General features: G+C 44.5%; 1 protein-coding gene across 4 annotated transcripts in view; it reads right to left on the reverse strand.

Moving 5' to 3' along the window:
- Positions 1–27,263, reverse strand: part of SPTBN1 (spectrin beta, non-erythrocytic 1) — a 197,263-nt gene that overhangs the window by 26,717 nt on the left and 143,283 nt on the right. For all 4 annotated transcript variants that reach the window (XM_037806815.1, XM_037806817.1, XM_037806814.1 and 1 more), the window contains 15 exons: positions 27,066–27,157; positions 25,636–25,716; positions 25,158–25,273; positions 22,021–22,133; positions 21,010–21,197; positions 19,842–19,959; positions 17,539–17,697; positions 16,504–16,806; positions 14,869–15,022; positions 13,313–14,183; positions 13,061–13,198; positions 11,528–12,284; positions 10,493–10,695; positions 5,147–5,237; positions 176–322 (listed from right to left, as the gene is read on the reverse strand). In XM_037806815.1, coding sequence (XP_037662743.1) covers positions 176–322; positions 5,147–5,237; positions 10,493–10,695; positions 11,528–12,284; positions 13,061–13,198; positions 13,313–14,183; positions 14,869–15,022; positions 16,504–16,806; positions 17,539–17,697; positions 19,842–19,959; positions 21,010–21,197; positions 22,021–22,133; positions 25,158–25,273; positions 25,636–25,716; positions 27,066–27,157 — 3,531 coding nt within the window. The remainder of the gene's footprint in view (positions 1–175; positions 323–5,146; positions 5,238–10,492; positions 10,696–11,527; positions 12,285–13,060; positions 13,199–13,312; positions 14,184–14,868; positions 15,023–16,503; positions 16,807–17,538; positions 17,698–19,841; positions 19,960–21,009; positions 21,198–22,020; positions 22,134–25,157; positions 25,274–25,635; positions 25,717–27,065; positions 27,158–27,263) is intronic.

Below are 27,263 nucleotides of genomic sequence, written 5' to 3' on the forward strand. Positions count from 1 at the left end.
ATTGGTATGTGAAAGCAGGATGCTGGCAGCCATGTAACTTCTGTATATGACCAGGCATGACTCAAACATGTTTGAAAATGTGCCAAATCACAAGGAGCTCTTTTTCCTCCAGTTCATTCTCTCACCTGGCTACACCACTGAAGAGAGGGGAGACCCTTCAAACATCTTCACTCACCTTCTCAATTTTGTCAAGCCATTCTTTGTTGGATGCAAGCTCTGCCATAAATGCTTGATGTTTTAACCATTTACTGTGCAGATTTCTGGCTTCATCATAAGACATGTCCTGGGCTGTAAGCATCTTTTCATTGATCCAGAGAGACAGCTAGAGAAAAAAAAATAAGGGGGGTTTCAGAGACTGTGATCACAGACATCAGCCTTCCTTCTGCCTGGAAAGGGGTGTGTGCAGACTGCACGTTTCCACATCAACAACCAACCACCCAAATACTTAATTTTACAACTTGGTCCCATCATGACAAGTATCCATTGACCTGTATGGGGAAGCTGTACTTGAGCTTTTCTCCAAAATATGTAGGTAACATTAAATCCACAAGTACAAAAGCTCTTGTAAGCCATCATTCAAAATGTCTGGCTCTCTTAAAAAAAAAAACTTAGCCAGTTTCCCCTCCCCTGGCCCTATTTGTGTCTACAATTCCGCTATGACCAGTCCAAGTCACTTTTTTCTCTTTCAAATACCTGTGTCAGCTCTACCATGTTAATCATGGCTATCTTTTATTCTACTTGGAAATCTGTTCTTTTAGTTTTCTAAAACGAAAACAAAAAAACAAAATTTAAAAATCCTACTCTTTTATTCCCTACGTCTACCCCTTCATGGGTACATCTACAGGAAAGGCATAAATAACCTGTTCACTATAAGGCTAAGCCAACAACGATGCCCTTTCAATGTGTCCCCCAAGTCTGAATTATCATCACCTCTTTCTCTTCAGCCTCTATTTCCCTGAAGAACCTTTCATTCAGACCAACAACACTCCATAGGACTTGATTTTGAGACCCAACATGTCTACTTGTATCTGAGCTCTGGAAAGCCACAGAGAGCCTATCAGCCACTGACAAATGAGAAGGGGGTTCTCTTAGGAGGCTTGGGGTGTAAGCTGGTCAAACATCTGGCCCAGGTCCCACTTCTCCCACTGGCTTTCAACCCAAATCGGCCCCAACATGTTGCTGCCTGCCTGGCATTGGCCAGAGTCTTAACTCTGAGTCTTATCTCCTACCCCGCACACAGCCCTAACCCAGGCAGAGCCTTCTGTTTGCCCAGGTAAAAGGCAAGCAAAGGAATGCAGAGTCAGCCCAGAATTAGAAACAAACATCCTTGGGGAGCATGTTCCTTCTCCTATGTGATCATGAGAAGTCTACTTTTACACGAGTCGCTGTCCCAACAAGTTTGCACATAAATGTCTTCATGGCCCTTATTACCCCTAAAGTTTTACAGATGGCACAGAAAACCAAGAGGAGAGTCTTACAGAATTCACATTCCCAAGGCCATTCACTAGCACTCTGGACTGCTGCTGGGAAAAGGCCTCCTCATAAATTCACTTGAACAACAGGAAGGCTATTCTCTGGAAACCATGTTAAGGAAAGTGAAGTGGGTCATAGGAGCCACTCTGGCACTGAATGTGGGCAAACTCTGGGCTCATCTCTACCTTTCTCAGGCTAATCACCAGGTGGGGGGAACAGGAGGAGGAGGGGATTGAAAGGAAAAGGTGGTGAGATCTTTGATCTCACTCTTTATTGAGGAAAAAAGAATAAATTTCATAAACCCTTTGTAACCAAGTACAACAGATGGGTTACACAACAATAAGACAATAAATTTCCTACTTTAGAAGATTTACCTATTTTTTAGTTATCTGAGTGGCTAAAATACTATGATGGTCCATTCAATCTATGGGGCAGAGAGGTAAAAAAAAGAAACCAAAGGATAAAATTTCTCCCTCTATTGTGTTCTACACACACACACATTAAACACAGTAAAAGGCATTTACTGAAAGTGCCAAAGACAGTCACGTATTTTCTCTATTCATAACCACACACACAAGAGCGACTAAAAAAAGAGCTACATAAAAATCAGAGGCTTATAAACAAATCTGCACTTTGCTGAACACATCATCCTACAGATAAAGCATCAGGCAACACAGCACAATAAATGGATCTATGGAACTTGCTAGTTCATCAGCATTCTGGAACCAGAGCTACAGTTATTATCACTTGTGGGTATTTGCAAAGGTCATCGAAGACTATCCTCATTCTTGGCAGAAAATAATGCCGTGCAGATTGGAAAAGAGTAGGGAAAATGCTTTGATTACTGAATTAAGCTAAAGGCAAAGCACTGAACTCCTTACACTGAACTCGCTATTCCTGCGCCAGACATGTCTTGCTATATTGTCTTCCTGAAAAAAATAACAGTTTCAGAAAATTGGAGGGGTAGTCCTAAGGGGGAAAAAAAAAACAGAAATGACTTTTACATCATTCATTTACTCATTTTTCAGGATATCATTAACATAACACTGCAAAATTCATGCTCTTTATACCTCTCTCTTTAACTGGGAGCAGGTGGGTCCCAGCTAATTCCCATGGTATTGCTGGGGCAAGAGCTGTCCCCCACCCAGGGTGGTGTTTATGGGGGTGGGGCGGGGGTGGCAACCAAGGGCTGATCGCCCCATCTCCATCTCCTCTACTCTAGCCAAGGCACCCACGAGGAAGGGAGTGTGAGAAAGAGACAAATCTCTTGATTCTCTGGACCCTGAACAACACCAAGAGTACTAAATTTGACCTCTCAGTGCTCTGTAAATAGCTACTGGCCTAATAAGTGGATTTTCAAATGTAGGGCTGGTCTGCACACAGACTCCATTCTTTAGAGATTCTGGCTTAAATGGAGTATTTAAATGAGGCATACAGTTTACAGCCCAGGAATAATATGTATCACCCCTTTGCTTGTATTTTTACACCAAGTGTTCCGGAGACCCCAAAACTGAGCTCAAGTTTGCCACTAAGCAGAGATGGTGGGTGTTGATGGGGGTGCCTGGCACCCCTGGCAGAGACTACAGTGGCACTAATTTTTTAACGAGGTTCAGGGGAGTTGGGCAGGACAGGGAAAGAAAGGATAAACTAGGAGACTTAACAGAGCTGTCACAGGGAGACCTGCACATCATCTCCGTGAAACAAAAAGGCCCAGCCAAAGCTTTCCTGCACACCATGTGAAATCACACAGGACTGAATCCTTCCAGGCCTTCCAAACGGAAACTGGCAACCAGTAGCAGTGTGTGTTGGGCAGCAAACTCCTTGTAACTAAGGATGCTGATTACAAAGATCTAAAGATCTATGACTGACTGTTCCCTGTGATTTCACTGGGCAGGACTATCATTTTATTAACTTTTTCCACATACTTCTATTTATGAATCCATATGTGTATAAGTGCAAGACAGGGGACTAGAAATTCCAAATGTAACAGAGTTTCTCTCAACCATCCACTGGCCTCCTAACAGCTTCTTGGCACTCTTTTTCTCAAAATTAAGGCAGGCTTGCCCATGGTCAGGTGAATGAATTTCATCTCATTAACTCACCCCTGAAGCAAGGATATGGGATCCCAATAACTCCCCACCCTCTCCCCCAGGAATATGGCCTGAGATTAAAATGAGCCATTGATGGTGCTTCAAGGGCAACATTAAATGGAGGTGATACAGGGACCACCAACCGTGGAAGGTGTGGCCCAGCCTGCAGACATCTCCCCATCCCTTCTACTCCCTCCAATACTAAAGGGCCACTTGGTATTCACTCAGCACATCCAACTCTACACAGCCAAGTTTAGGTCCCCTTTATTCTCCTCTATGCCCTGTCTTGGGACATGGGCCTCTTTAAATGAACATCCTATTCAAATGGGTTATTAATGCTTGGGAGTCATTTAGTAGAGGCACTCTCCTCTGTCTGGTTCCAGGCAAATCCCCCAAAGACCTAGATACATCACTGTGGCACTGAAAGCCGACAGACCGTAAGCTACATAGCTTAGGGCTTTCCTTCTTAAGGTTCAGCTGCTGGAGTATATTGCAAGACTCACAGTAATACAGCAGTTTAATGGACACAAAGTGCTTCTGTCACAGACGATCTGTTATTATAATAGCTGTATTTCCTCCAACACACAGCCACGTGTGCAGGCAAGGTGTGTGGGATTATCTGAGTCATATTCTTAGCACACGACTTTATCTCGTCCCCGCTCCCTCTACCCCAGGGTCTCTGCACTTCTCTTGAATGTCCCTCATCCCATTTTTGCTTTCTAGGAGATTTACTCTAATAAGCCAGAGAGGCCTGAGTGTCACAGTTGTCCTCTGGCAGACAGAGAGATCTGACTGCTCATGAATTCACACATGTGAAGTCAGCTAGGTGTTTTTCTCCAACTAGCTCAAGAGAGCCTGGAGTTTTTTAGCAATTTAGTTTTTCAAAGTTTGTTTATCCACGTGTCAGGGGAGCATGAAACAGTAAAAGAATCATTAGATTAATACCACATGTTAAAACTCGGTGTTTGCCATCAGGATTTCTGCTCTTGGTACATTAGACACATACCAAAGGAGTCTGAAGGATGGACATTTTAGCGTTAAATGACTAAGAAACTTGGTTTATCTGTATTTTTTAAAAATCTCTGCTTCTCACCTGGTAGTCAATTCCCATTCCCTTTAGGTCTTTCCTTTCACACTGTATATACATTGCTTTAAATACTTAGAACATAATACAACATGCTTTTAGGCTATAGGATACTCCACAACAGAACTCTGTGCGGCCATGGAAAGATCACACCCTACACCATTCAATACAGTTGCCACTAGTCACAAGTGGCTACTTAGCACTTACAATAAGTTATGTGACTGAGGGAAACATTTTTTATTTAATTTAATTTTTAATAGCCACATGTGGCTAGCGGCTACTGTAATGGGCAATGCAGTCCTAGACTATGATGAGTGCAGAATATACAGGCTGAGTACTGTCCTCGTGGGTTAGAGAACTGACAAGGTGCCAAACCGCCCCACTCCCACGTCAGACGGGTGACAGCCTCAGTTAAATTTCCAGTTGAAGGGGCTGTTCTGCCGAATGCTGGCTGGCTACCGCTGGAGACCAGGCAGGCAGGAACGAAAGGGTGACACACCTCCTGACAATCTTGCAGGAATTTCTGAAGATCTCTGTTGTCCTTCAGTCGCATCAGCAGTTCACTGGCTGCCTCGCGATTCTTCCTGTGTCTGTTAGAAAAACGATAATAATAATTTTAAGAAAAGAAAGCAGGGGATCTTGAAATACAGAAGTTACAACTCTATTTCTTTCCCAGGCTTCAATATATGCTGCAAAGAGTTTGTTTATAGTTCTCAATTATGTGAGGGAGGCAAGATAAACAACAGATTTCAGTGTCCTCCAAGTGAGGCAGCCGGAGACACCAAACCTCCTGGCCAAGCCACCAACAGCCCAAAGGTACAGTCAGATGATCTCTGTGAACCTGCTGCTCCCTGATCTGGTACAAGCAAAAACTATCGAGCAGGCACTGGGTATGTGTCTCCATTTTAGGCACTGTGGGTGAATTCAAGAAACTTGTAATTGCGACAGGACGTGTACAGAGCTCAGAATATATGTATCTATGTACAATCATGTAACTGATTTTAATGTTGCTTGATAAATAGGTTCCCATCTTGAGAAAAAGGCTCATGACAAAACCCAGGAATGGTTATACTTTTTGGACCGTTGAGGTTATATACCTAACTCAACTCCACTCTTTGTTCAGAGAGGAAGTTAACTAAGGTTCAGAGAAATAAAGGCATGAAACATTAAATGAAACTTGCAAGAAATGGAAGGAACTGCGCATGACTAATGAGAAGGGAAACAGGGTACCTACGGCTCTGTCAACAGCCCAAACGCTGCATACATAAGCTTCTCCCTGCAAACCCTCCGAGGTCCTGGCACTTCACTGCAAACTTCCTTCATGCCCCAGTGGCTTAGCTTCCCCACCAGAAACAAAAGAACAGTAATGTGAACACCTTGAAAAGGCCTGCTTTTAAATGGCTCCACTGCAAGAGGGGATGAGCTGCACCACACTGAGAATCAAGAAGCACTTCCACGAATGAAGACTCCCTCATATTCCCAAGTGATCTAAGCAACAAAGCCAGTCTAAGTACCGGGTAATAGGAATGGGCAAGGAACGGGATGTAAATGAGGAGAGGTGGGTCTTCATTTTGATTCAAAGCTACTTTGTGCCATGTGTGCCTGGGCAATGTCGCTCATCGATTCCTGCCAGCCCCTAGTGCAGGGTGAGGAAGCACACAACCTCCGTTTCTCCAACATGCCAAGGAAGAATATGTGTTGACTGACTTTTGAAGAACCCTCTCCATGAACAGGAAAGGTCTACAGTGATGCCACATGCCACGCAGGCCTTCAGTAAGTGCCGACAACTGACAGCAGCAGCACCACAGCCACCCTTGCCTGAGGAGCCCAGGACAAGCCTCTGCTCCTGCAGCACCCCCAGGTTCCAGGGACTGCAGGGCTTCAGAGAGAGAAACTGGCACACTCTAAAGGGAAATATGACTGCCAGTGAGCACTGCGGGGCCCTCTTAACCTAATTTTTAGGTAAAAGATACACATGATGACTTTTTAATATTGTTTGTTTTAGTTAAAAGGGGCTCCGCAGCTTCAGGAAAAGGGCCCTTGAGATGCTCATAAGCACTCAGGCAAAATGTGAAACTAAAAAACAGTTCTTATATAATGCTAAATGAAAAGGGCTTATGAAGATTCAATGACGTAAAAATTCCAAGGGGTGGACTAGGGAGAACAAACTAAAATGGCACTGTGCTTGAGATAAGATTAGAGGGAGGAGCTTTTTCCTTAAAATTAAAACCGTCGACTTCCTACTGCTTTTATAACAAGAAACAGTAAAGGCCAGAGCCACTTTACTTCTTTGCTATCTTTCATCACAAACCCCTCCCAAATATTCTTTTTGATAGTTGTTCAAGAATTTGGGCTTACCGCTCTAGAATATTTATTTGCTACAGCAATTCCTCATCTAAAAATGCAGGTGGGGAAGGAGTATGAAGAAGAGTTCTTGAAGTCAGACACTAACTACGGGACTTGAAGGAAATAAAGCAAAACTTGAGGAGGGAGGGCACATGAGGTGGGATTAGGACCAAGATGCACAACACTCCTGCCCTTAGTCAAAGGCCAGGAATCAAGACCCAGTCCCCTTCCACAGGGCCTCACGAAGTACAGGGTGGCCAGAAGACTCCCAGATAACGGCAGTTACAGCAGGAAAAGTATCCTCAATACTCACGGAAATGAGAACCTCAAACACTGAGAAGATTCACTAAGGGAGAGATACAACCAGCAGAATTCTGAAAGTATTTCTTGTATCATCACCCATCAGTTAGAGCAGTGCAGCCTCATGCACACACAACAGGTTTCCGCCCAGATCGTCCTTCTCTTGTAGTGAGACCCTGAAGAAGGGACAAGCCACAGGGAGGCTGGGGATCTGGAGCCCTGTGTCCAGGTGGCATGGATCTAGGACACTGTCCAACGACTGGCCTCTGGGGGTGTGCTTGGAGGAGGGAGACCCGGCTATGCCAGCAGCTGTGACTCTCACGGACTTGGGAAGCTGGAGAGCAGTAAGTGTGGCTTGAGTGTTGACAAGCAGCAGCAACTGACAGCGTTCACGGGAAGTGAAACTCGGGGGGAAGGTCTCCCAAGGGTGGGTCATGGATTCAGCTAGCAGGGACAGGGAGCTATAAAACTCGGCTGTCGTTTCCCACAGTGGAAAAAGTGCTCTTTGTTCAGGGCAAGATTAAAACTCTTGCTTTATTTCCCTCTTTCCTTCTATTCTCAACCATCATGTGAAAAAGATACTGGGCTTCAGCAGTCTGGACTCCTAAAGACAATTATATAATAATGTAGATTACAAGGGGTGACAGTGTGATTGTGAAGACCTTGTGGATCACACCCCCTTTATCTAGTGTATGGATGAGTGGAGGAATGGGGATAAAAACTAAAGGACAAATGGGGTGGGATGGGGGGATGATTTGGGTGTTCTTTTTTCACTTTTATTTTTTATTCTTGTTCTGGTTCTTTCTGATGTAAGGAAAATGTTCAGAGATAAGACTGTGGTGATGAACGCATAACTATGTTATCATACTGTGGACAGTGGATTGTATATCATGGATGATTGTATGGTGTGTGAATGTATTTCAATAAAACTGAATTTAATAAAAAAAAAAAAAAGATACTGGGCTTAACTCTGGTCCCTGTGAAGACTTAAAATCGGTTGATAATTTTAATCTTTCTCCTTGTATGAGATACAGTCTTGCTTTATAAAGCTGTATATTCATCCTCGCTCTCCCAGAACTGTGTTATGGCTAGGATCATCCTTTTAGCCAGGGAGCTCACACATTTCACACCCCAAGGCCGGCTTGGACAGCAGGCTCTGTTTCCCCTAAGTCATAGGCACTTTATAGGCCACTCATGCCCCACCCACATCTGTTAGAATCAGTGTCTCTGTTCCAGTACTTTTTATTTCAGCAAATCCAATGAATGGTAAGTGACAAGATTTCCAGAACTTAATCAAGTTATAATGATTCTGCCTTCGACAAGAATACCTTCACAACTGTTGGAATGTTTCTGGACAAGGGGATTAGATCTGAACATTTAGATGTTTTCTTAGCTTGTGCCCCCACAACACCTGAAACTCAGAGATCTGTATATTTTTAATAACAGACAATTATCCTCTAGGATCGGTTTCAGGTCTTGCAGCCTCTAGGGATAGTAAACCAAAACCAGAATTCTGTTAACAGCAGCAGAAAAAGATAATAAAACTTATGACAGCTCAGTGGAAAGGTGCCCACCGCCCATCTTCCTTATGCTCATCAATAGTGTACGACCTTCTTTCTGTTTCTTTTTAAAAATCGGAATAGCTTCAAGAGGCTTTGAAATTCCAGGAGCCCAGGCCCTCAGTCAAGGGCAAGAGGAAGGTTAAGCCACAACTGAGGGCTGCTGAAATGTTCTCTCATCTCCAGGAGTCCCCTGCCTTGCCAATAGCACCTGCTTCCAACAACCCAGTACAGCTGCAGCACTGGGGACATATAAATGCCTGCCTCAATGCATGTGTCTCAAACAGCTGAGCCGCCTTCAGGAAACCAGCTGTGTCCACCTTACATAGGAGGACCGCTGTAAATCATATTTACAAAATAATGGCAGACTGAACATTAGGAAAAAGATATTCACTTTCCCTAGGCTAAGAATGCCTTGCCCAGTCCTTGCTTCTCATGCTCATTTAAAAAGGGTTTGGTGGAGGAATTTTTTTTCTTTTGTTTGAAGTGGTTTAGAAAGCAACAGACACTAAATTATAATTAATATAATTTATTCCCTATCCCGCAGTAGCCATTAGAATAGATGGTTTAGGCTCTGGATCAGTGAAAAAAGAAAGACCGGAAGTGCTAAAAAGCCAGGAACTCAATCCTTATGGGAAAGAAAGTTAATTCCCACCCCCCACCTCAAAATCCAGGGTTCCCAGGGGGACCCTCTTGCAAGTGGGAGGCAAGGGAGTGCTCTCAACAAGAAATTCTTCCTTTTCACTGCACATGGAGGTTAGAACAGAAGCCTTGAGGAAGAGCTTATTTCCTGATGCCATCAGTCTCACAGCGGGCCCTTAAATCCAGCCCCAACTTGGGACCAGAACGGATTTGTTGACATGGAGACCAGTGACTGACCGAGAGAGGGAGGCTCAGGATGGAGGCAGCTGGTCCAGCACCAGTCCTGCTGCCGCATCCGAGCCCTCATCTGCCCTGACCCCCCTGTTTCAGTAACACGGGCAGGGAGAGAGCTTGAGGTTAGGGTCGAACAGGGCAAACTGACCTTCAGAAAATGAGAAAATCTTTCAGAAACTCTAAAAAAGAAAAAAGTACCCAATCCTGGAATTGCCTGGCAGCAGAAGAAAATGGCCTTTTTGCTCATCACGAAAAAATTACGGAGCCAATTTCCTACGAAGGGCCACATAACATTCTTTAGTAGCTTAATGAAACGATGGCTCTGCCAAGTACCCAGGACCAGCAGTGCTCACTCTCTCCACTCCTGCCTGACAGGATTTGGAGAAGTCTCCGTGGGCTTGGCTGGGGAAACCTCTGGTTCTCCAAGTCCCATTGAGGACATGCTGCGCCAGCTCTTGAAGGGCATGGCTTATACCTGACTGCTTCTGAGCATTACGGCCCTCTAACTAAAGGATAGTTCAGCTTCTCAGACTATCTTTTCTTTTGTGGACACTTGTGCATGTGTTATAACAAGAGACACATTTGTTGGCAGCCATACATCTCTTGCTAATTTTCTATGGTCAGTAGATTAAAAAACTGCTAAGCACCCATATTTCACCCATTGAAAAATGCATACCACAGTCCCAAGGACTGCGGGACCAATGATTCAGAAGCTCGGGGGACCCAGGGTGCGAGACTCCTGTGGGAACCTCAGAAAACCGCACCTGTCGTCAATAGAGTCCACCTTCTCCTGGATGCGATCCGAGTTGATGTTCCCATCGCTCACCAGCCTCCGGCCTGTCTCCACAACGGCATTGATCTTCTCCTCATTGGCGTCCATGGTGGTCATGAAGTCCTCCTGCTTTTTAATAGCCGCTTCGGCTCCTTCCAAGGTGGTAGGCATTTCAGTATGGGCCAAAACATACTCCTTATTAAAAAAGGAAAAACAACAGGATGACACATCAAATACATCTCACTTTCAGAATAATGCAAGGACTCTTTTTCTGTGTCTTAGACTTCCATGCAACAAACTTTGCAATACTTGCTTCATCACACAGCTAAATGAAACAATCTATTGGATCAGATAAAATAGTCGGGAGGAAAGAAACCCAGTGGGGCACCATTATGTTAATTTCCATAAGTGACTACATTTCCCTAAGTGGTTTAATGCTCTAAATGTATACCAAAAGTGAGTGAGGAAAGTAAGCAAAACTTTGTGTACCAGCCACAAGGGTCCTCTCATGTGCTTATGAGGGTGACAGCAACCTACCGTTCAGACTAGATTAACAACCCTGATGTTGGCGACCATCCACAGCCGTCCTTCCTTCTCTAATCTCTGCCTTGTGTCATCAAGTGGAGCCTTGAGCACATCCCTTGCCCTTTGAGAGCAAGGAAGACAGTCATTCAGTCCCCACCTAAAAACATTCTCACCGTAACTTTTAAGTTGGGCCAATACCTAGTTCACGTAATTGGATGAAATATAATGAGGATGTACTATGAACATAAGAGGGCCTCCAACAGCAGCTGAAATCAAACCCCACTCTGCAGTCAGGACAGCTCCCAGCCACAAATCTTCCTCCACACCTGTTCCCCTCCTCATGATGGGTTTCAATGCCTTATGAGTCAGTAAAATCTGTCTTTAAGTTAGCCTCCTAATTTCACACAGGTGCAGTTAAACCTACAGCCCTGGTCAAAAGGCTTCAAAAGAAAACCAGGGTCTGCTCTAGCAGGAAAGAAACAGAGGCAGTGATGAAGGTTACCTGGTTGTTGAGAAAGGCTTCGGCTTGCTTCGTGTCCCTGAGGAACAGCTGGTAGGCATGCGACTGGGAGAGGAGATTCTGCCTGTTCTCCCACATCTTGTGGAGCTCGTTCCATCCAGTGTCCAGGGCCTGCAGCCGCTGCCGCAGAAACATGTACTGAGCATCAGTCTGCCCCTGGGTGACCATCTCGCCCATGTCCCTCATCTTTTGGTAGTCCTCCTCGTAGTTGTCGATCTCATTTTTGATGTTCTCGTGCTGGGTGAGAAGCTTCTCCGCCTCTGCCAGGGTATTGGGCATGTCTTCCGAGGCGATGGCTGTCTGGGTCCTGGAGAGCCAGGACTGGAAGTCGTCCAGGTCCCGTAGGAACTGCTGCAGCTTGCTGGCCTCTCCCAGGGAGGCCTCGCGGTTCTTCAGGGTGGTCTTCATCTCCTCCCACACGTCGCTGATCTCGGCCAGCCGCGACAGGATGGCCTGGGCCTGGTCAGGGTGCTCTGACTCCAGCTTCTCAGCCTCCTTCTGCAGGTCGCTCAGCTTCGCCTCGATGGCCACCAGGTCTCGCTCCATGCCAGTCAGCTTGCGCTGCAGGGCCATGACACCGGCCAGGTCATTGCCCAGGTCCTGGGTGGATTCGATGACCTTGGTCTTCTCCCGGATCCAGGACTTGGTTTCATTGCACTCAAGGTGGTAGTTCTGTATGCTCAGGGCAGAGAGAAGTGCGTCCTTCTTCCTGTCCACCAGTTCTCTGAACTGACTCCACCTGTGATGGCAGGGGCATGGGGGAAAGCAGTGTCAAAGAGAGATGAGATGTTCACAGCTGGACAATGAAATTAACAGCCAAGGTTAAACCTGTTTTCTTTTATTCCCACCATTAAAAAAATCTTTTCTTAAGCTACATGCTTTCTGGAAAACAAATAACCTCATTTGGTACATAGATTCCAAATATTACACAAACAACTCAGGGACCCAATTTAACCCAGAAAAAGCCTGACATGAAGAGGGATCTGCGAAAGAGCTCAAATTTCAGCAGTTAAAACCTGTCTTTCCCCCAAGGAGTCAAGTAAGTTATGTCTGCAATGCACATTTTACTGGTCTCTGAAATGCACCTAATGAATATTTCCTAAATCTAAAGGCTTGACAGTCACTTTCAGAATGGAGGCCAGCCTGCCACCATGATCCATTCTCACATGTGTTGAATAAACAGAAAGTTAAGGCCAGGACAAAAGTCCACCATTACAATCAGGACTTCTGTTGGCTAACATGCCATAAAATCCTGTTTTAGAAATCATTTTAAAAAGGACAGTGCAGGTGCCAGGCTGGCTTGGTTCATCCTCCTGCCCAAATGACATCACCCTGAGAGAAACCTCTTACCAAACAGAGCTCAAAAGGCAGACGCCGACACCACGACATGAGTGCCACAAGCCAGTGACCCCATCCGGGAAATTCCCGACGGTGAGGCCCAGCAAGTGACCTCACCCTCCTCGGCCCTAGGCACAGGGAAGGGGACGGACGGCACACCACTGGCCTTCTACTCACCGTGTGTTGAGTTTGTCCTGCTGAGCTTTGATTTCCTTCTCACTTGGGTGGCCACTGTGCATGAGCTGTCGTGCAATCTGGTTCACCACTGCGACCCGGGAAGCCTGGTTGTTCATTTCAGGTTCTAGGCTCTCAAATCTGAAAAGGCAATGCACCAGGGCGATCAGCAACCCTGTCATGGTGGTCGTGAGGGGCAGGGCAGGCCAGGCCAGCGCTCCAAGACCCCCTGCCCCTACTGGCATCCCCGCTCACCTGTGCTGGATGACCTCCAGGTCCTCCAGCTTCTCCGGGATCTGCATGTTGTTGAGCCACAGCTCCTTCTCATCAATCCAGAGCTCGCAGGCATCGGCCTCACTGAACATCTTGTACAGGGCCAAGGTGTCCTGGAGCGCCTGCTTCCTCAGCCGTGTCAGCTCAGCCACCTCCTTGTAGCGCTCCTCAATGCCTGACAGCCTGCCCCTCACATCTGGGGACTCCGCGTGCTCCTGAGGGAGGGCACTGGCTTGCTCATGCAGTGTGTCGATGGTGGGCCGGTAGTTGGCGATCTCTTCAGCCACATCCTTGTGTTTCTTGACCAGAGACTGCGTGGAGTACTCGTCGTGGCCCACGTCATTGCTGGAGACAATCTTGAGGATGTCCAACATCCAAGCGTCAATGTCATCAGCATCTGCCTGGAACTGGTGCAGCAGCGAGGCCTCCTCCAGGTGCTTCTTCCGAATGGCCGAGAGCTGCTCCAGGTTGGCCCACTGCTCCCGGATGTAAACGATTCTCTCCCGGATTTTCTCAGACCCAAAGTGCTCCTCCGCGATCATGTCTTCTCCTTCTTTGATGGCCTGCTCAAAGTGGCTGCTGCGGCCGCTCATCTCATCCTCAAACGCTCGGTGTTTGCTCAGCAGGCGCATGACGCTGGTCAGGTCTTTCCCATAATCATCGGAGGACAAGATCTTCTCCTTCTCCCGTATCCAGCCTTCTTCTTCAGCCATCTCCCAGAAGAACTTCCAGAGGCGGCGCGACTCTTCGAGGCGGGCCCGGCGCTCGGCCGCCAGCTGGCAAAGCTCTTGATAACAGAACTCCATGTGGGCCACGCGGTCTCGGATCACCTGGGGGTCGCAGGGCTTGTAACCTGTTTAATACCAAGCAAGAAAATGTGAGCGTGTTACAGAGATCAACATGGGTTCCTGCAAACTGCAGGCAGTAAGCCACGCTCCATGCTCTTGCTATTAAGCTGCTGATCTGATTCTAAAGCACAGAGCCACACTGGAAGGTAACTGCAATGGATCTATTTCCAGGATTTTGATTTGGAATAGGAGGTATGGCAGGCATTATTTTTTTTTGCCCCAACCACAGACAAAGTGATCAATTATGAACCAAGAAGACACATGAATTGTATGAAAGAAAAGAGCTGCACTAAATTGTTTCTAAAATACACAAAGCAAAACAAAATCCTTTCACTACACAGAGATGTCTGACCAGATGTGAAAGCCACAGGGTGTGTGAGCAGCCACATCAGGCAGCTGGTATGTGGCCACGTCAAATGTACTCTGGCAAAGCCTCGCTGACAAGCATTAAGTCATTCAAAACCAAGCAGCATTTACTTATTTGAGGAAGAGACCTGTCCATTCCACAAAACAGGAAAAAGTTAAAAGTGTTTGGAAGGCCACTCCATTGCATCTCACATCCCCATGATATGGCAGCAGACAAGTCAACTGGGGACCCATGATGGTGCACTAATTTCAAAAGCTCCACTGCCCTACTGCTGCACGCAGCAGGTGACCAGGCGGTAGTGCCTGGAAGGGTCCAAGCCTCACCTTCCCCATCCGTTGCAAACTTTTGGGCAGAGGCGTTGACGCCCCTCACCCGCTCCGCCTGGATGCCAATGTCCGCTTCCACCAGGGCATGCTTCTGTAGCAGGTCTTCCACGCCCAGCAAGTGTTTGCCATAGTCTTGAGACAATAATAGCACCTGTGCGCAAGAGGTAACAGAAAGGACATCTGTGAAATACAACTGTGGCTTCAGCATCACTTCATCTCTGGACAAGCTGAGAGCCGGGAACCAAACTGCACCCTCCCTCTAGTTGGCTATTCCCACCCCCATACCTTTGGGGGAAGATGACAATAAGCAAGCCAGGACAAAACAAAGCAAACCTGAAAGCCAGCAGCAGGAGGGACTGAATAAATGGGAGGATCATCCACCTTGGCATAAGAAAGTCAAATCTAAACTAATAGATATAGAATAGGAGGGAAAAAAAGGGTAGGGGGCTGACATGAAAGATTCCAAAATGTAAACTGAGAACCCAAGAAAAAAACTGCTACAGCAATATCTATTTAAGAAGAGATAAAGGGAGTAGTACTGTTTCACTTCAAAGTTTAAAAGAAATTTCTCAGAAGTTGCTGACCCTTAAGTAAACACTCTCTTGGTTATTGGTATGCCTCTATGACACTTATACAATCAGTGGGAGAACAATCTAGTTGAAAAGCTTATAAACCACATCTTCAACCAAATAAGGAGAGCAGAGGCAGGTGGCCATGCTTAGTAGACACTAAGCAACCCCCTGGGTCTAAGTTTGAACCCAATGACACTTTTTTTTTGGTGAGGTCCCATCCCATTTCCAATAACACTTTTTTTTTTACCAAATTTTTTTTTCTAGCAAATTTGGGGGCCTCATCCCACATCCTCTCCAGATGGAATTTCTACGTCACTCTCATTTCTGAAGAAGTCTCCGGCCCAACCCAAATTATCACGCGCATTATGATTTATAAAATACACAGAACCTCTCTTCTACGTTTTATAAATGTTTCTATTTTAAGACGTCAAGAAAGGCCATACTTAAAAACATTATAAATCTGGGACAAAAGGAGGGAAAACTAATGGCATCAAGTGACCTTGCCCCTCTGCCAGGAACAGTTCAAGAGGTAAGCGAAAGACAAGGGATTACATCCTGGGGAGGAAATCCCTTGCATAAGGTCAAGCCTGGGAACACAATGCACTGAGAAAAAGGGGGCTTCACAAGACTATCTGAAAACTGCCCTGTTCTATCTACAAGGCTAAATGCTTTCCTTGGCATAGATGAGCTTTCGAAGGCCTGCATCAGAGGACACAAACAGGGCCAGGGCCACGGCACAAGGACAGGTCCCTTCCTAGGCAGGAAAGACCACCACATCTGAAATGACCTCCTATAGAGGAAAAAATCTACACTCTAGCTCTCAATCACAACAGGCTTTCAGAAGCTACTGAACTGGTCTTCATCACACTTGATGTCTCATTTAACTTGTGAGCTAAGCTTTTTCCCATGGGCAACAAACAAGGTCCCTCTTCAACTTTACGGGGTGGGCAATTAGCCCAGAGGGATACAGGTGGAGGCTGGTTGGTGGGTGGGTCCCAGGGAAGAGAGGCCCGACTCGATCAGCTTTGGCCTCCTCTCTGTTTGATCAGTGGAGTTTTACCTTCATTTCGTCCATCCAGTCCATAATGTAGAGCATTTCCTGGAATATCTTCTGCAGCCCCAGGTTCATCTCCAGGCGCTGCCGCCGGGCCCTGAGCAACTCCAGCAGGTATTCCCAGAGCCGGATGACATTGTCCTTCCTCGCTGTGATGCGCTTGATGTCGTGGTAGTTTTCTGCCTCCAGCTCCCGGGCCACGGCCACCACAGCCTGCACGCGCTCCTCATACGCAGCAATGTCTGTCTCGATGGCCTCGTGCTTTTTTGTGGCAGCCTCGACTGCTGGAAGGTCAAATCCAAAGTTGTCCTACAGAGAAAGGAATGAAAAGAAACAGAAAATAAAAAAGCCATCCAATGAGAACAAAGAAAGAACAGAAGTAGAATCCTGAGCACACCTTAACCACTGGTGGTCCTACAGGCCGAACACAGCCCCCGGGTCCCCTGCTGCCTCCTGGGCGCTGCCTTCCCTAGAATCCTTAAAGCCCCATGTTGGAGCTCAGATGCCCTCCTGCCCCAAAACAAATCAGCAACTTCGCATTTTACAGAGGGCTCCAGCTCATACCCAGCACCTGACTTAAAAAGACTAGAGCAAGTAATGGTTTATGTGAAGCCAAGTAGAAAAGAAAGCCGCTTTCATTTATTTCACAACCAGTTTCACTGCCTTGAAGGGTTAGTTGGCCAGTGATTGGGGGAAATAGTGAAATTTTTAAAACTTATTTATAAACATGAATGGTTCACACACATTCACTAGTTTTAAACCAACTACACTTGAGCTGCTTCCAATGAAAAGTTAGATCAACAGAAGAGAAAGTATATTAGAATTGATAAACATCCTCTTCACGGGAAGAGAGCATGATCAGTCTTGAAGGGGCATTTCAGTCTCAAAGTTACTTCAGAAAACTGGGTATGCTGATGAACTCTTGAGACGAGTTCCTTAACTGGGATAAGCAGCTGTCCCATGTCCCTTAGATTCTCGCCTGGGATCTACATTTCTAGATGACCCCGGGAAAAGTTTCTCTAATAATGTCTAGAACAGAACCTGAGACACCAGTCGCTGGTTTTCGCTCAGCCACGTCTCCCTCATAGCTGCCTTGCGATCGAATCTGCGGGCGAGCTGTTCCAGTTTCTCCTGTCTTATGAGCTCGTTCCGCAGAGCCAGTTCTCGCTCATGTTCTGCTTTTTCCAGTCTCTCCCAGGCCTACGGAAATAAAAGAAGAAAAGTTTCCTATAATGTTCGAAGAACCTTCTTCGCTACAGTCCTCAGCTAAGCTTGTATTTCTAAAAAAAGACTCGAAAGATTGGAACCCATGTATCTGATCAGTTTAATATGCAGAATATCTAAAGAACTCCTGCAACTCAACAAGACAAATAACCCAATTAAAAAATGGGCAAAAGACCTGAACAGATATTTCTCCAAAGAAGATATATAAATGGCCAATATGCACATGAAAGGAGGCTCAACATCATCAGCCATCAGGGACATGCAAAGCAAAACCACAAGACAACATTTCACATCCACTAGAATAGCTATTAAAAAAAAAAAGTATTGGAGAGTATGGGGGAAATAGGAACCCTTGCACCTTGTCTGTGGGAATGTAAAGTGGTGCAGCCACTATGTTATTAAATAGTTTGGCGATTCCTCAGAAAGTTATGAATTACCATATGACCCAACAATCCTACTTCTCAGTTTAGTATATACCCAAAAGAATTGAAAGCCAGAACTTGAACAGATATTTGCACACCAATGGTCACAGTGTGGCATTTATTCACAATAGCCAAAAGGTAGAAGCACTCCAACTGACCATCAACCGAAGAATGGTTAAACGAAATGTGGTATATACACAAATGGATTATTTGGCCATAAAAAGGAATGAAGTTCTGATATACAACGTTGATAGATGAACGCTGAAGGCATTATGTTGAGTAAACTAACCCAGACACGAAAGGACAAATATTGTATGATCTCACTTATATAAGCAGAATATGCAAATTCATGAAGTCAGAAACTAGAATGCAAGTTACCAGGGGTCGAGTGGAGGTGGATTATGGGTCGTTACTGGTAATCAATATGGAGTTTCTCTTTGGAGTAATGGAAAACTTTTGACAATGGATGATGGTAATGGATGTACAACCTTGTGAATGCAATTAACACCAATGAATTGGACATTTGAAAGTGGATAAAATGGGAAATTTTAGGTTGCATATATGTTAGCAGAATACAAAAATAAATAAAACCAGATCTATACAACACAAAGAATGAGCCCTAATGTAAACTATGGGTTATATATAGTAAAATTATAACATTGTTTCATCAGTTGTAACAGAGGTATGACACCAGTGCTAAATGTTAATAATAGGGGAAACTGTGTGTGTGAGGGGACTACATGGGAACTCTGTCCTTTCTGCATAATTTTTCTGCAAACTGCTCTAACAATAATGTTAAAAACACCCCAAAACTTTAACAAGAGATCCTTTCCCACCGTCGTTGACTCTAAAGGCTTGAGAAAAAATATTTTGTTTTTCCCTCAGTTTATCCACATGGGAATATTCTCCCTTATCTAAATCTAAAGATTCTGTTTTGTATTTGGAAAACAAAACAGTGTAGGTATGAAGCATATAACTATAAATCTCTTACTTAACTCTGAGAGGAAATAATCAGTTTTGAACCTATAAAAAAGATAAATGATTTTTCTCAGAAATAAATCATATTAATCTCATTCATCCCACCCTGAGTCATTTTAAATTTGCATATCTGAGTACCTTTCCCACATGAAACTTACCTTCCCACTAGAAAAATTTAAAAGATTACGCTCAAAAGAATCTAAGTGGGTATAAATGACCAACACAGTTCTAGATTTTTCAAATTTCTAGTTGGAAATAATGCCCACTGTGAAATTTCATAATTGCAGACATAAGAGGCACAAAAATATAAATTGTTTAATTGAAAGCTTCTCTGAGGGAAGGAGCCCCAACCCCCCAAAACTGCCAAAGATCCTGGATATGTGAAGCAAGTTTTCAAGTTCTCCCTTCTGCAATTTAAAGATGTGTCAATTGCCTTGGACAGGTAAGAGGAATACTGAATATATATCTGAGAATAAGATAAAGAGCCTGAGTCAAGGCTGGGTTGACAAAATCTAACATTGCTCCCAAACCCCCAATAGGCTGGCCAACTTGGGACACCTGGACCCTCTGCCCTACCTTAGCAACAGTTGCTATTTATCAATTCAGCAGACAGGGCCAGGTGCCTCCAGTCTCCTGCCTTTTTAACCATCAAGACCCAGCGACTGAACCTGAAGCTTAGGGGAGGTCAGGGTCAAAACAGCAAGGGATGGACAGTTTTACCTTGTTAATATCAGAGATGAGCTTCCCCTCCCGCGGCATGTAGACCTTCTGATTGTTGGCCCTCATCTTGCTCTGAATGGTGAAGAGCAGCACTTCCAAGTTCCCTTTCTCAGTAAATCTGAGCATGGAGAAAAACAGCCATAAACACTATTTACTATTTTCTGTTCCCTCAAGGGGAAAAATCCATTTGTTTCTGGAGGGAAAAAAAAAACAAAACTTCACACAGCCACGCAATTTTTAAAGCCATTTATCTCTGGTCTGATTTATGTGAAATGCCTTTTAGCAAGACAGCAGTGGGTTAGTTATGGGGTACTATAAACCTAAAAATATGCCAAACTGTGGAACTTTCTTTCAGTGGTTGCTTGTTTGCTGTGGCTGAGATTTATATTTGAGGTGTGAAAGACTCACAATACTCTTCTATTAATCACCTCAATCAGAGTTTAAATCTAAGCTCTGGACAATGGACTTATTTCCCTCAGAGGGCACGGCTGAGTGATTTCACCTAGGATTATTTCCAATGTCCACCTAGTGCCATTTTCAAAGGTGTTCAGAGCCCTCACAAAGGAATTCATGACTGCATGGAGTTGTCAGAAAAAGGGAGAATGACTTTGGGACAAGAGATAACAGGTCCACAATCCCTTATCAACAGTTCGGAATTGAAAAAAGATGTGATCAAATTTTTCTGTAACTCATTTGACAGTGACACCTGACCTGAACTGATATGAGGCTATTTATTTTCTTTCTTTTTTTTTTATCCTACACAAGTTGTGAATAGTAACTGTAGGTTACTGCCTCAGGCCCATGGTGGTGCTATAAAATAAAATACAACATACGCACTGTGCTACCTTTCCAAAATGCAGAGAATTTGGAATTCGGAAACACATTAGGTACAAAGGTTTCAGATAAGAGACAGGGGATCTGTATAGTTCTTAAGATTCTCACATATCCTGTATATCCAGCGGCACATTCCTACTGGAAAGGGCTGAGACAAGGGCACGATTTGTAATAAATCTGAGAGACACAGGGGGATCAGAAGAGAAGGAAAAAGAAAGGCCATTAGTGAGAGGCCTTCACAGTTAAGAGACAAGATCACAGAAGTCAGGGGTCCACTGGCTGCAATAATCTCTTTTCCCATATTAATGGAAACACTTTACAACTTGCATCGTACTTGGGTGGTTTCTCCACAGTGCGGTAAGTGTTGAATGCCTGGAGCTGTTGCTGAACCCCGACCAGTGAATTGGCAAATTTGCGATTGTTCAAAATAATGATGGTTTGTTCAATCCACTCCAGAAGGTCAGAGGCAAGTGATTCATACTTTTCAATCATTTTTTCTGTTTCAATAGCATTGTCGAGCACCTGTAAGCAAGGGTTGGAAAAATTGAAAAGCAAGATCGTGTCACTATTTTAAGGAAAACATGATTACAAGTCTACGTGGGCACATGCACACTAAATGACCGGCTTTGAAATGGTTCTGTGCTACTTGGGCACAAGCGTTTTAACTCCAGGAACTCTTTGCTTATAGCACTCAGACTGTAGCCGTTATTTGTGAGCAATGACAGCTTAATTCAGCTGTAATTGGTTCTATAACCTCCCAACCCCCGGGCGCAGGGTTTAAGATTTTTGGACCACTCCTGTTACCTAACCTCCAAGATTCCTGGAGAAACAAAAAGGGCTCTGGCCCTGCTTTGTTTGGCCCTGAATGCCCATTAGTTCTCCATTCCATTTCACTAAGAGATCAGTGTCACCTTGTCTGAGGTGTTTTGAAAAATATGACAGGTAAACACCAGCCAAACCAGAAATGTAAAGCACAATACTGAGGCCTCTTCAACTGTGATAAGTAGGGTTTCACGCCCATGCCATCTGCCAACTCCCACATTTCCAATACCTGATTTTCTGGTGGGTGTGAGGAGAGGGGTGTTTCGGCATCTGATATCCCTCTTGAATCCCTTAACTATTTTAGCCACCACTCCTACTTCCCATTACCCAGAAAAGGCTTCTGAAATCCCATGGGCTCTAGCTCTCTCTCCTTGGTGCCTATTTCCCTGCCATTTGGAGGCTTCACCATGAGCTGCTTCTGGCAAAATTTATGAGTACAGGGGAGAATGAGGTGCTCAGTTGCCAGAACTTAAGACAGAACCTTAATTATGTCTCAGAACTTCCAAAATTGGTGTGAACTCACCTTTCCAATCCGTTTTCCTTCAACAGCCAACGCCTTCATCTTAGAAAAGTAGTGATAGTAAGTCACCACATAAGTGATAATGGACTTCTCGTCAGGGTGGTCCACACTGATGTCTGCAACAAAGACTTTGTTCAGTACACGGCTCACAGTTCTTTGACAACACTGAACAGTTAGTCCATTAACAATAAGGGTAATGACAATGAAACTGTCCGATTATTTTACTATATGAATGTTCGTGTGATTTATCTGCCCAACTTTAAGTGCAGTGAAGGACAAGTCTTGAAAGACATGATCCTTTCTCCAGGGGAGCCCAGGCAGAAGCCATAGTCATGGGTCTGCTACCTCAAACATCCCACATTCATCTTCCCTCCCAACTGGGTTGGTCCTTCTGGAGTTTTTATTTCTGTTCGTGGCACCAAAATCTCTCCCAGTCACTTGGTCATCACACACATTCATCTCCTGATTACCCATATCCAGTTAGTGTTAGAGCCTGAGTCTGGATGATTCTATGTGTGGAATCTTTCTTGTCACTCATGGTTCAGACCCTCACAGTCACATAATCAGACCTGAAGCAACAGCTTCCTCACTGGGTCTCCCCATGGATCAATTCACTTCACAGAGTGTAGCCAGACCAACCTTCCAGAAGCACAGCCGTGAACATCCTTCCTTCCTTCCTAGCTCAAAACTACTCAAAAGTGTCTTGCAGTCTGAAGAATAAAATATAAGCCCCTTAGTCCTCTGGAACCTGGCCATTAACTTTCCTTCCATCCATTCATCCATCCAATTATTTCTCAAATAATTACTAGGCCTCCTCTAAGTGCCAGGCACTGTTCTAGGCATTTTAATCCAACAGTCCACTATGTCTTCTTGAGCACCACATATCTGAACCAAACTTCAACCACTCTTACATACAAGCCCCACAAATCCAATACTCCTTCCTTTACTCACAACTTCTCCTTGCCTGAACTGGTTTTCCCATCTTTTTCCTGTCTTTCAGGGCCCAGCTCACAAGTTCTGATCTCTACAGCCGGAGTTATGGCCGCCTCCCTGTTCCCTCACCACTTTATTTACACGGGAGCATCATCCGCCTTCTGCCAGGTGTTATAATTATTCATGCACGTTTTATTTGCCTTACAAGACTAAGTCCTGAGGGTAGGAACCATGTTTCTGTAAACCTCTGTGCCACTCCACCTCCCAAACTCCTACTGTGCTTTCTCGTGAAAAGTGTATGCTCAATACATTTTTATTGAGGGAGGGAGCAAATGAATGCAAATGGCAAGTCTTTGAGGTTTTGGCAATACAGGGTGAAGTATCCAACTCAGGCCAGGTTGAGAAGGGAATACACAGGATAACTCTTCATAAATACATCAGGCTCTTTTTCAATACACATTCACACATACTCCTCTATTTCTGCTCTCTTAACAGACCTACACGAGGCATGACTGTTTCTCTTATTTTCAAGATAAGATATTATGGGAAGAGGGCTGGGCAGTGGGGCTAGAACCAAAGCTCCTGTTTCCACTCCAGAGCTCCTATGGCCAACTCCTGTGTCTGCTCAACCCTGCCAAAGTGTGGCCAAAGGAGAGAGAATTGAGGAAAAGCCAGAAAAAGATTCCAGTCTTGTATGCAATTAATTAAACACAAAATGTTGACCTAATGGAGGAGTAAGCAGATGAATTTTTTTTTTTAACTTGTCTGCAAGTATATTTTAATGTTGCTCTTTGGGGTACTGGAGATAGCAAGTAATAATCAAGATCAAACCCTTGGGAAAAGTGACAGCAGCTGCCTTTTGAAAGTCCCTGTCTTATGATCTGGGGAATATCAAACCCCTTTTCATACTGGGGGGCTACTAGAAAGACTAAGGAGTAAGTATTAAAAAAAAAAATGTCAGTGACAGAAAAGAGGTTCTTTATCAAAGCACCAAGAGCTAGGGCCAAAGAAAAATTCCTTCCCATAGCGAGGTAGTGCTTAAGTCCAGAGATTTATCACAACCCAAGGTATTTTAGTTTTCTATTTATATTGAGAAGTCATTTAATGAGTTAGCACAAAGACAGTTTTATCTCAGTTTCCTGTAGTGAACTTATCAGTGAATCAGATGCACTGGAAAATAGCAAGAAGCCTGTCAGGCAGCCTCATGACCTCTATCTGCCCTTGGGGAGTTAAACTTCCTGTTCTATATTTATATAAGAATTTTAAACTTTCCCTCACATACACTGTTGTCTCTCTCTAATCTTTGCTCACAGCTCAGAGGGTCCATAAAGTTCCAGTACTACAAACAAATCCTCTTATATTTTAAATGTTTCTCAAAATGAGAAACGCCTCCTAGATAGTTCATGCTAAAATGAAGCCTAGAATTAGGATTAAGCAAGGGTCCAACAACCTGGGGGACTGCCCCACACGGGTCAGCTCCCGTCACCTGCAGTGAGTCTTTGGAGTCCTGCTGCAGGGAACCGCAGACAGAGAGAGAGGGCAGTTCCATGCAGAGTATGGGATATTGTGCTTGCAAGCAGCCAGCTATCAGAAGGGACTGAGTGGTCTTAGATCTTCTTCCAGCCACACACTGCCCCTGCCCGATGCACTGTCCTTCCTTAAGGCCTTACGTGCCTAAAAGCACCCCCTGCACCGCCTCCTAAGAAGGTCCCTGCCTCCAATCTCCAGGCATTCCAAGCCATCCAGCTTGCCACCTTTGGATGCATGTCAGTCAACAAACATTTACTGAGAGCACAGGCCAGGTTACCTTCCTTCAGCAAGGCTGCTAAAAACCTTGGGTGACTCCCCAGACCCCGCTGAGCAGACTGCCCATCCTCCTTTCCAGTGGAAGGTCACCACCCTCAACAGCACTCCCACCAGACTATCTGTTACTCCCCAAACAGGCCTTCCTTTCCTGCTTCTGCACCTCTGCTCCTGCAAGCCCCGTGGGCCCCCTTCTGTGAAATGTCTCCTCTGATGTATACTCATCTTTCAAGGTATGTCTAGAATGCTACCCTCTCCCACAACCAAAATTAAGCTCCTATTCCTTTGGTAACTCCCAAAGCACACTGTACAAATAAAACGAAACCAACACAAAGCAGATTTTACATGAACCCCTCAATGCTGGAGATGCTAGAAGTTCCACCTTTGATCCGTTGACTCCTTACCCTCAGGGTCCAGGAGTTTAGTGAGGCCGAGGTGCTGCTCCGCCAGGTTGAACGCATTCTGCAGATTGTAGTGTGCATTGGATTTCTTCAGTTTGTCAAAATCTATCAGGTCAGGCCTACAGAACAACAACAGTGGAACACAACAAAAACCAAGGCTTGAAAACAAATCATGGGACCAATGAGACGTGTTTTTTTACTGCAAAATATTAAAATCGTGTCTTAGTGGAGCAAACTCTAGAATATTATTTCACCATCAAACAATGAGATACGATTTTAAATAAAGAGACAATAAGTGAACTTGTTTATTTTGCTTGGGAGAATCTATACATTCTCCCAAATTCTCCTCACACGGAATGCAGAAATTTTCACTGTGGCACATCTAAGGCAGTGGATTTGAGGATCAAAAATGACCCAAATCTGCTGTAGGAGAACGGCAACCTTCCACCCCAAAATGTTTGGATGTCTTCTGGGGACTTACCGGTGTTTGTGTATCAGTGCATTGAAGGCCATGCCGTCCCTCCAGCTCGTGGTGAAATTGTGAATATTGACGTTGGGGTACCTGCCAAGGACAAAGCACAAGAGAAAAGCAACAGAATTACCAAATAAGGCTTATACTTGGGCAAAGTACACTGTAAAAAAAAATTGCTGTTAAGCACTATAACATCTGCGGCAGTGAATATTAAAAAGGACAATCAAATCAGAGCAAATGTCACTTCAACTTTAGTGTGCTATAAGATTAAAATATATTATACGCCTACGTGGCTTTTATTGCCTGGCAATTCAATCTGACAAGAGATGTGAATTACGGTCCTAGATTTAAAACACTCCTCTCCCTTAGGAAAAAGTGGCCACAACCCCGAGGCCTGTTTGCTTCCACTGGCTCCCTACTCTGCCAGCAAACGTATTTGGATGGATCCGCAGTCGCCGAGACCTGAATTTGCATGTTACTTTGGGACAGGGAGTAGTAAGGCTTACCTGTTCATGTGACAGTCAGCTTTCTTCCTTCCTTTTATCACTAGATTGCAAAGGTTTGGAAAGCAAGTACCTCCCCGAAAAAACGTCCCCATGTTTGAAATTTATCCCTAATCAATCAGCTATTTTGCACCATATTCATTATTAACTTTATATTTGGGGTTGATAAAAAGTTCTTACACAGCTTGACCTCCTTATTAGATTATAAACTCTTTATGGTGTCCCAACAACCAAGGGGCTGATTTCACACCAACAGCTCAAAACCTACTCAGTGACTGATCATATCCGGTATAGCAATGCTTGTAGTTAAAGAAGTCCCAACAGTAACTCACCAACTAGCCTAATACAAAATAGGGTCTCAATAAAATACTAATGGGCTGATGACCCTAAACTGATTTGATAAGAATTGTAAAGGTTAGCATCAGTCAAGCCCAGATATTTCAGGGAGCCACCAAAAATATGCAGTTCTCTAAAAACATCTTCACTAAAATTTCATTGAGAAAACAAAAGGAAGGAAAACTGAGATGGACAATGTATAAAGAATACTCTTAAGTTTACTGCACAAAGCACCCCAAGGCAGAAGGAAGTAAAAGGAGGAGAAGACGCACAACTGTTGTTGTTGTTGTAAAGTACCATGGGTGTGAGTCCTAAACACGCTTCCAGGGTTTTAAAATTCAAAATATACTGCTCCCTAAATCCTCCTTAATAAAGAGAAGGAAACTGATTGTGGAGATTGACGGGTCCCAAATATAAATCAGAATTCCTTCCATTCTGAAAGCTAGCTAAAACGTCAACATAGCAACTACTTACAAGTTAACAAGAATTCTCAATGAAAGCTGGCAGAAAAGATTCTTGTCAACTCCTTATAAACAATGACCAGAGAGGAACTCAGTCCTGGAAGAGGCAGCCCCCGATAACCTTCGAGCGGACACTCACCCAGCTGTCTTCATCTGGCACCACAGCAGCAATGCATCCTTGGCAGACTTCTTTTCCTTGTTGTCTTCAGTTTCCACACTGATATCCTGGATCTAATATTTACAAAGAAATATCAGACAAATAAATGAGTCAGCTGCATAACAGCCGCCACAGAAAACAGGTCTGTACATACATAAGAAATAAACTTTGGATCAAAGT

Source organism: Choloepus didactylus, chromosome 17, assembly GCF_015220235.1.
Source record: "Choloepus didactylus isolate mChoDid1 chromosome 17, mChoDid1.pri, whole genome shotgun sequence".
In the NCBI taxonomy this organism is placed as follows: Eukaryota; Metazoa; Chordata; class Mammalia; order Pilosa; family Megalonychidae; genus Choloepus; species Choloepus didactylus.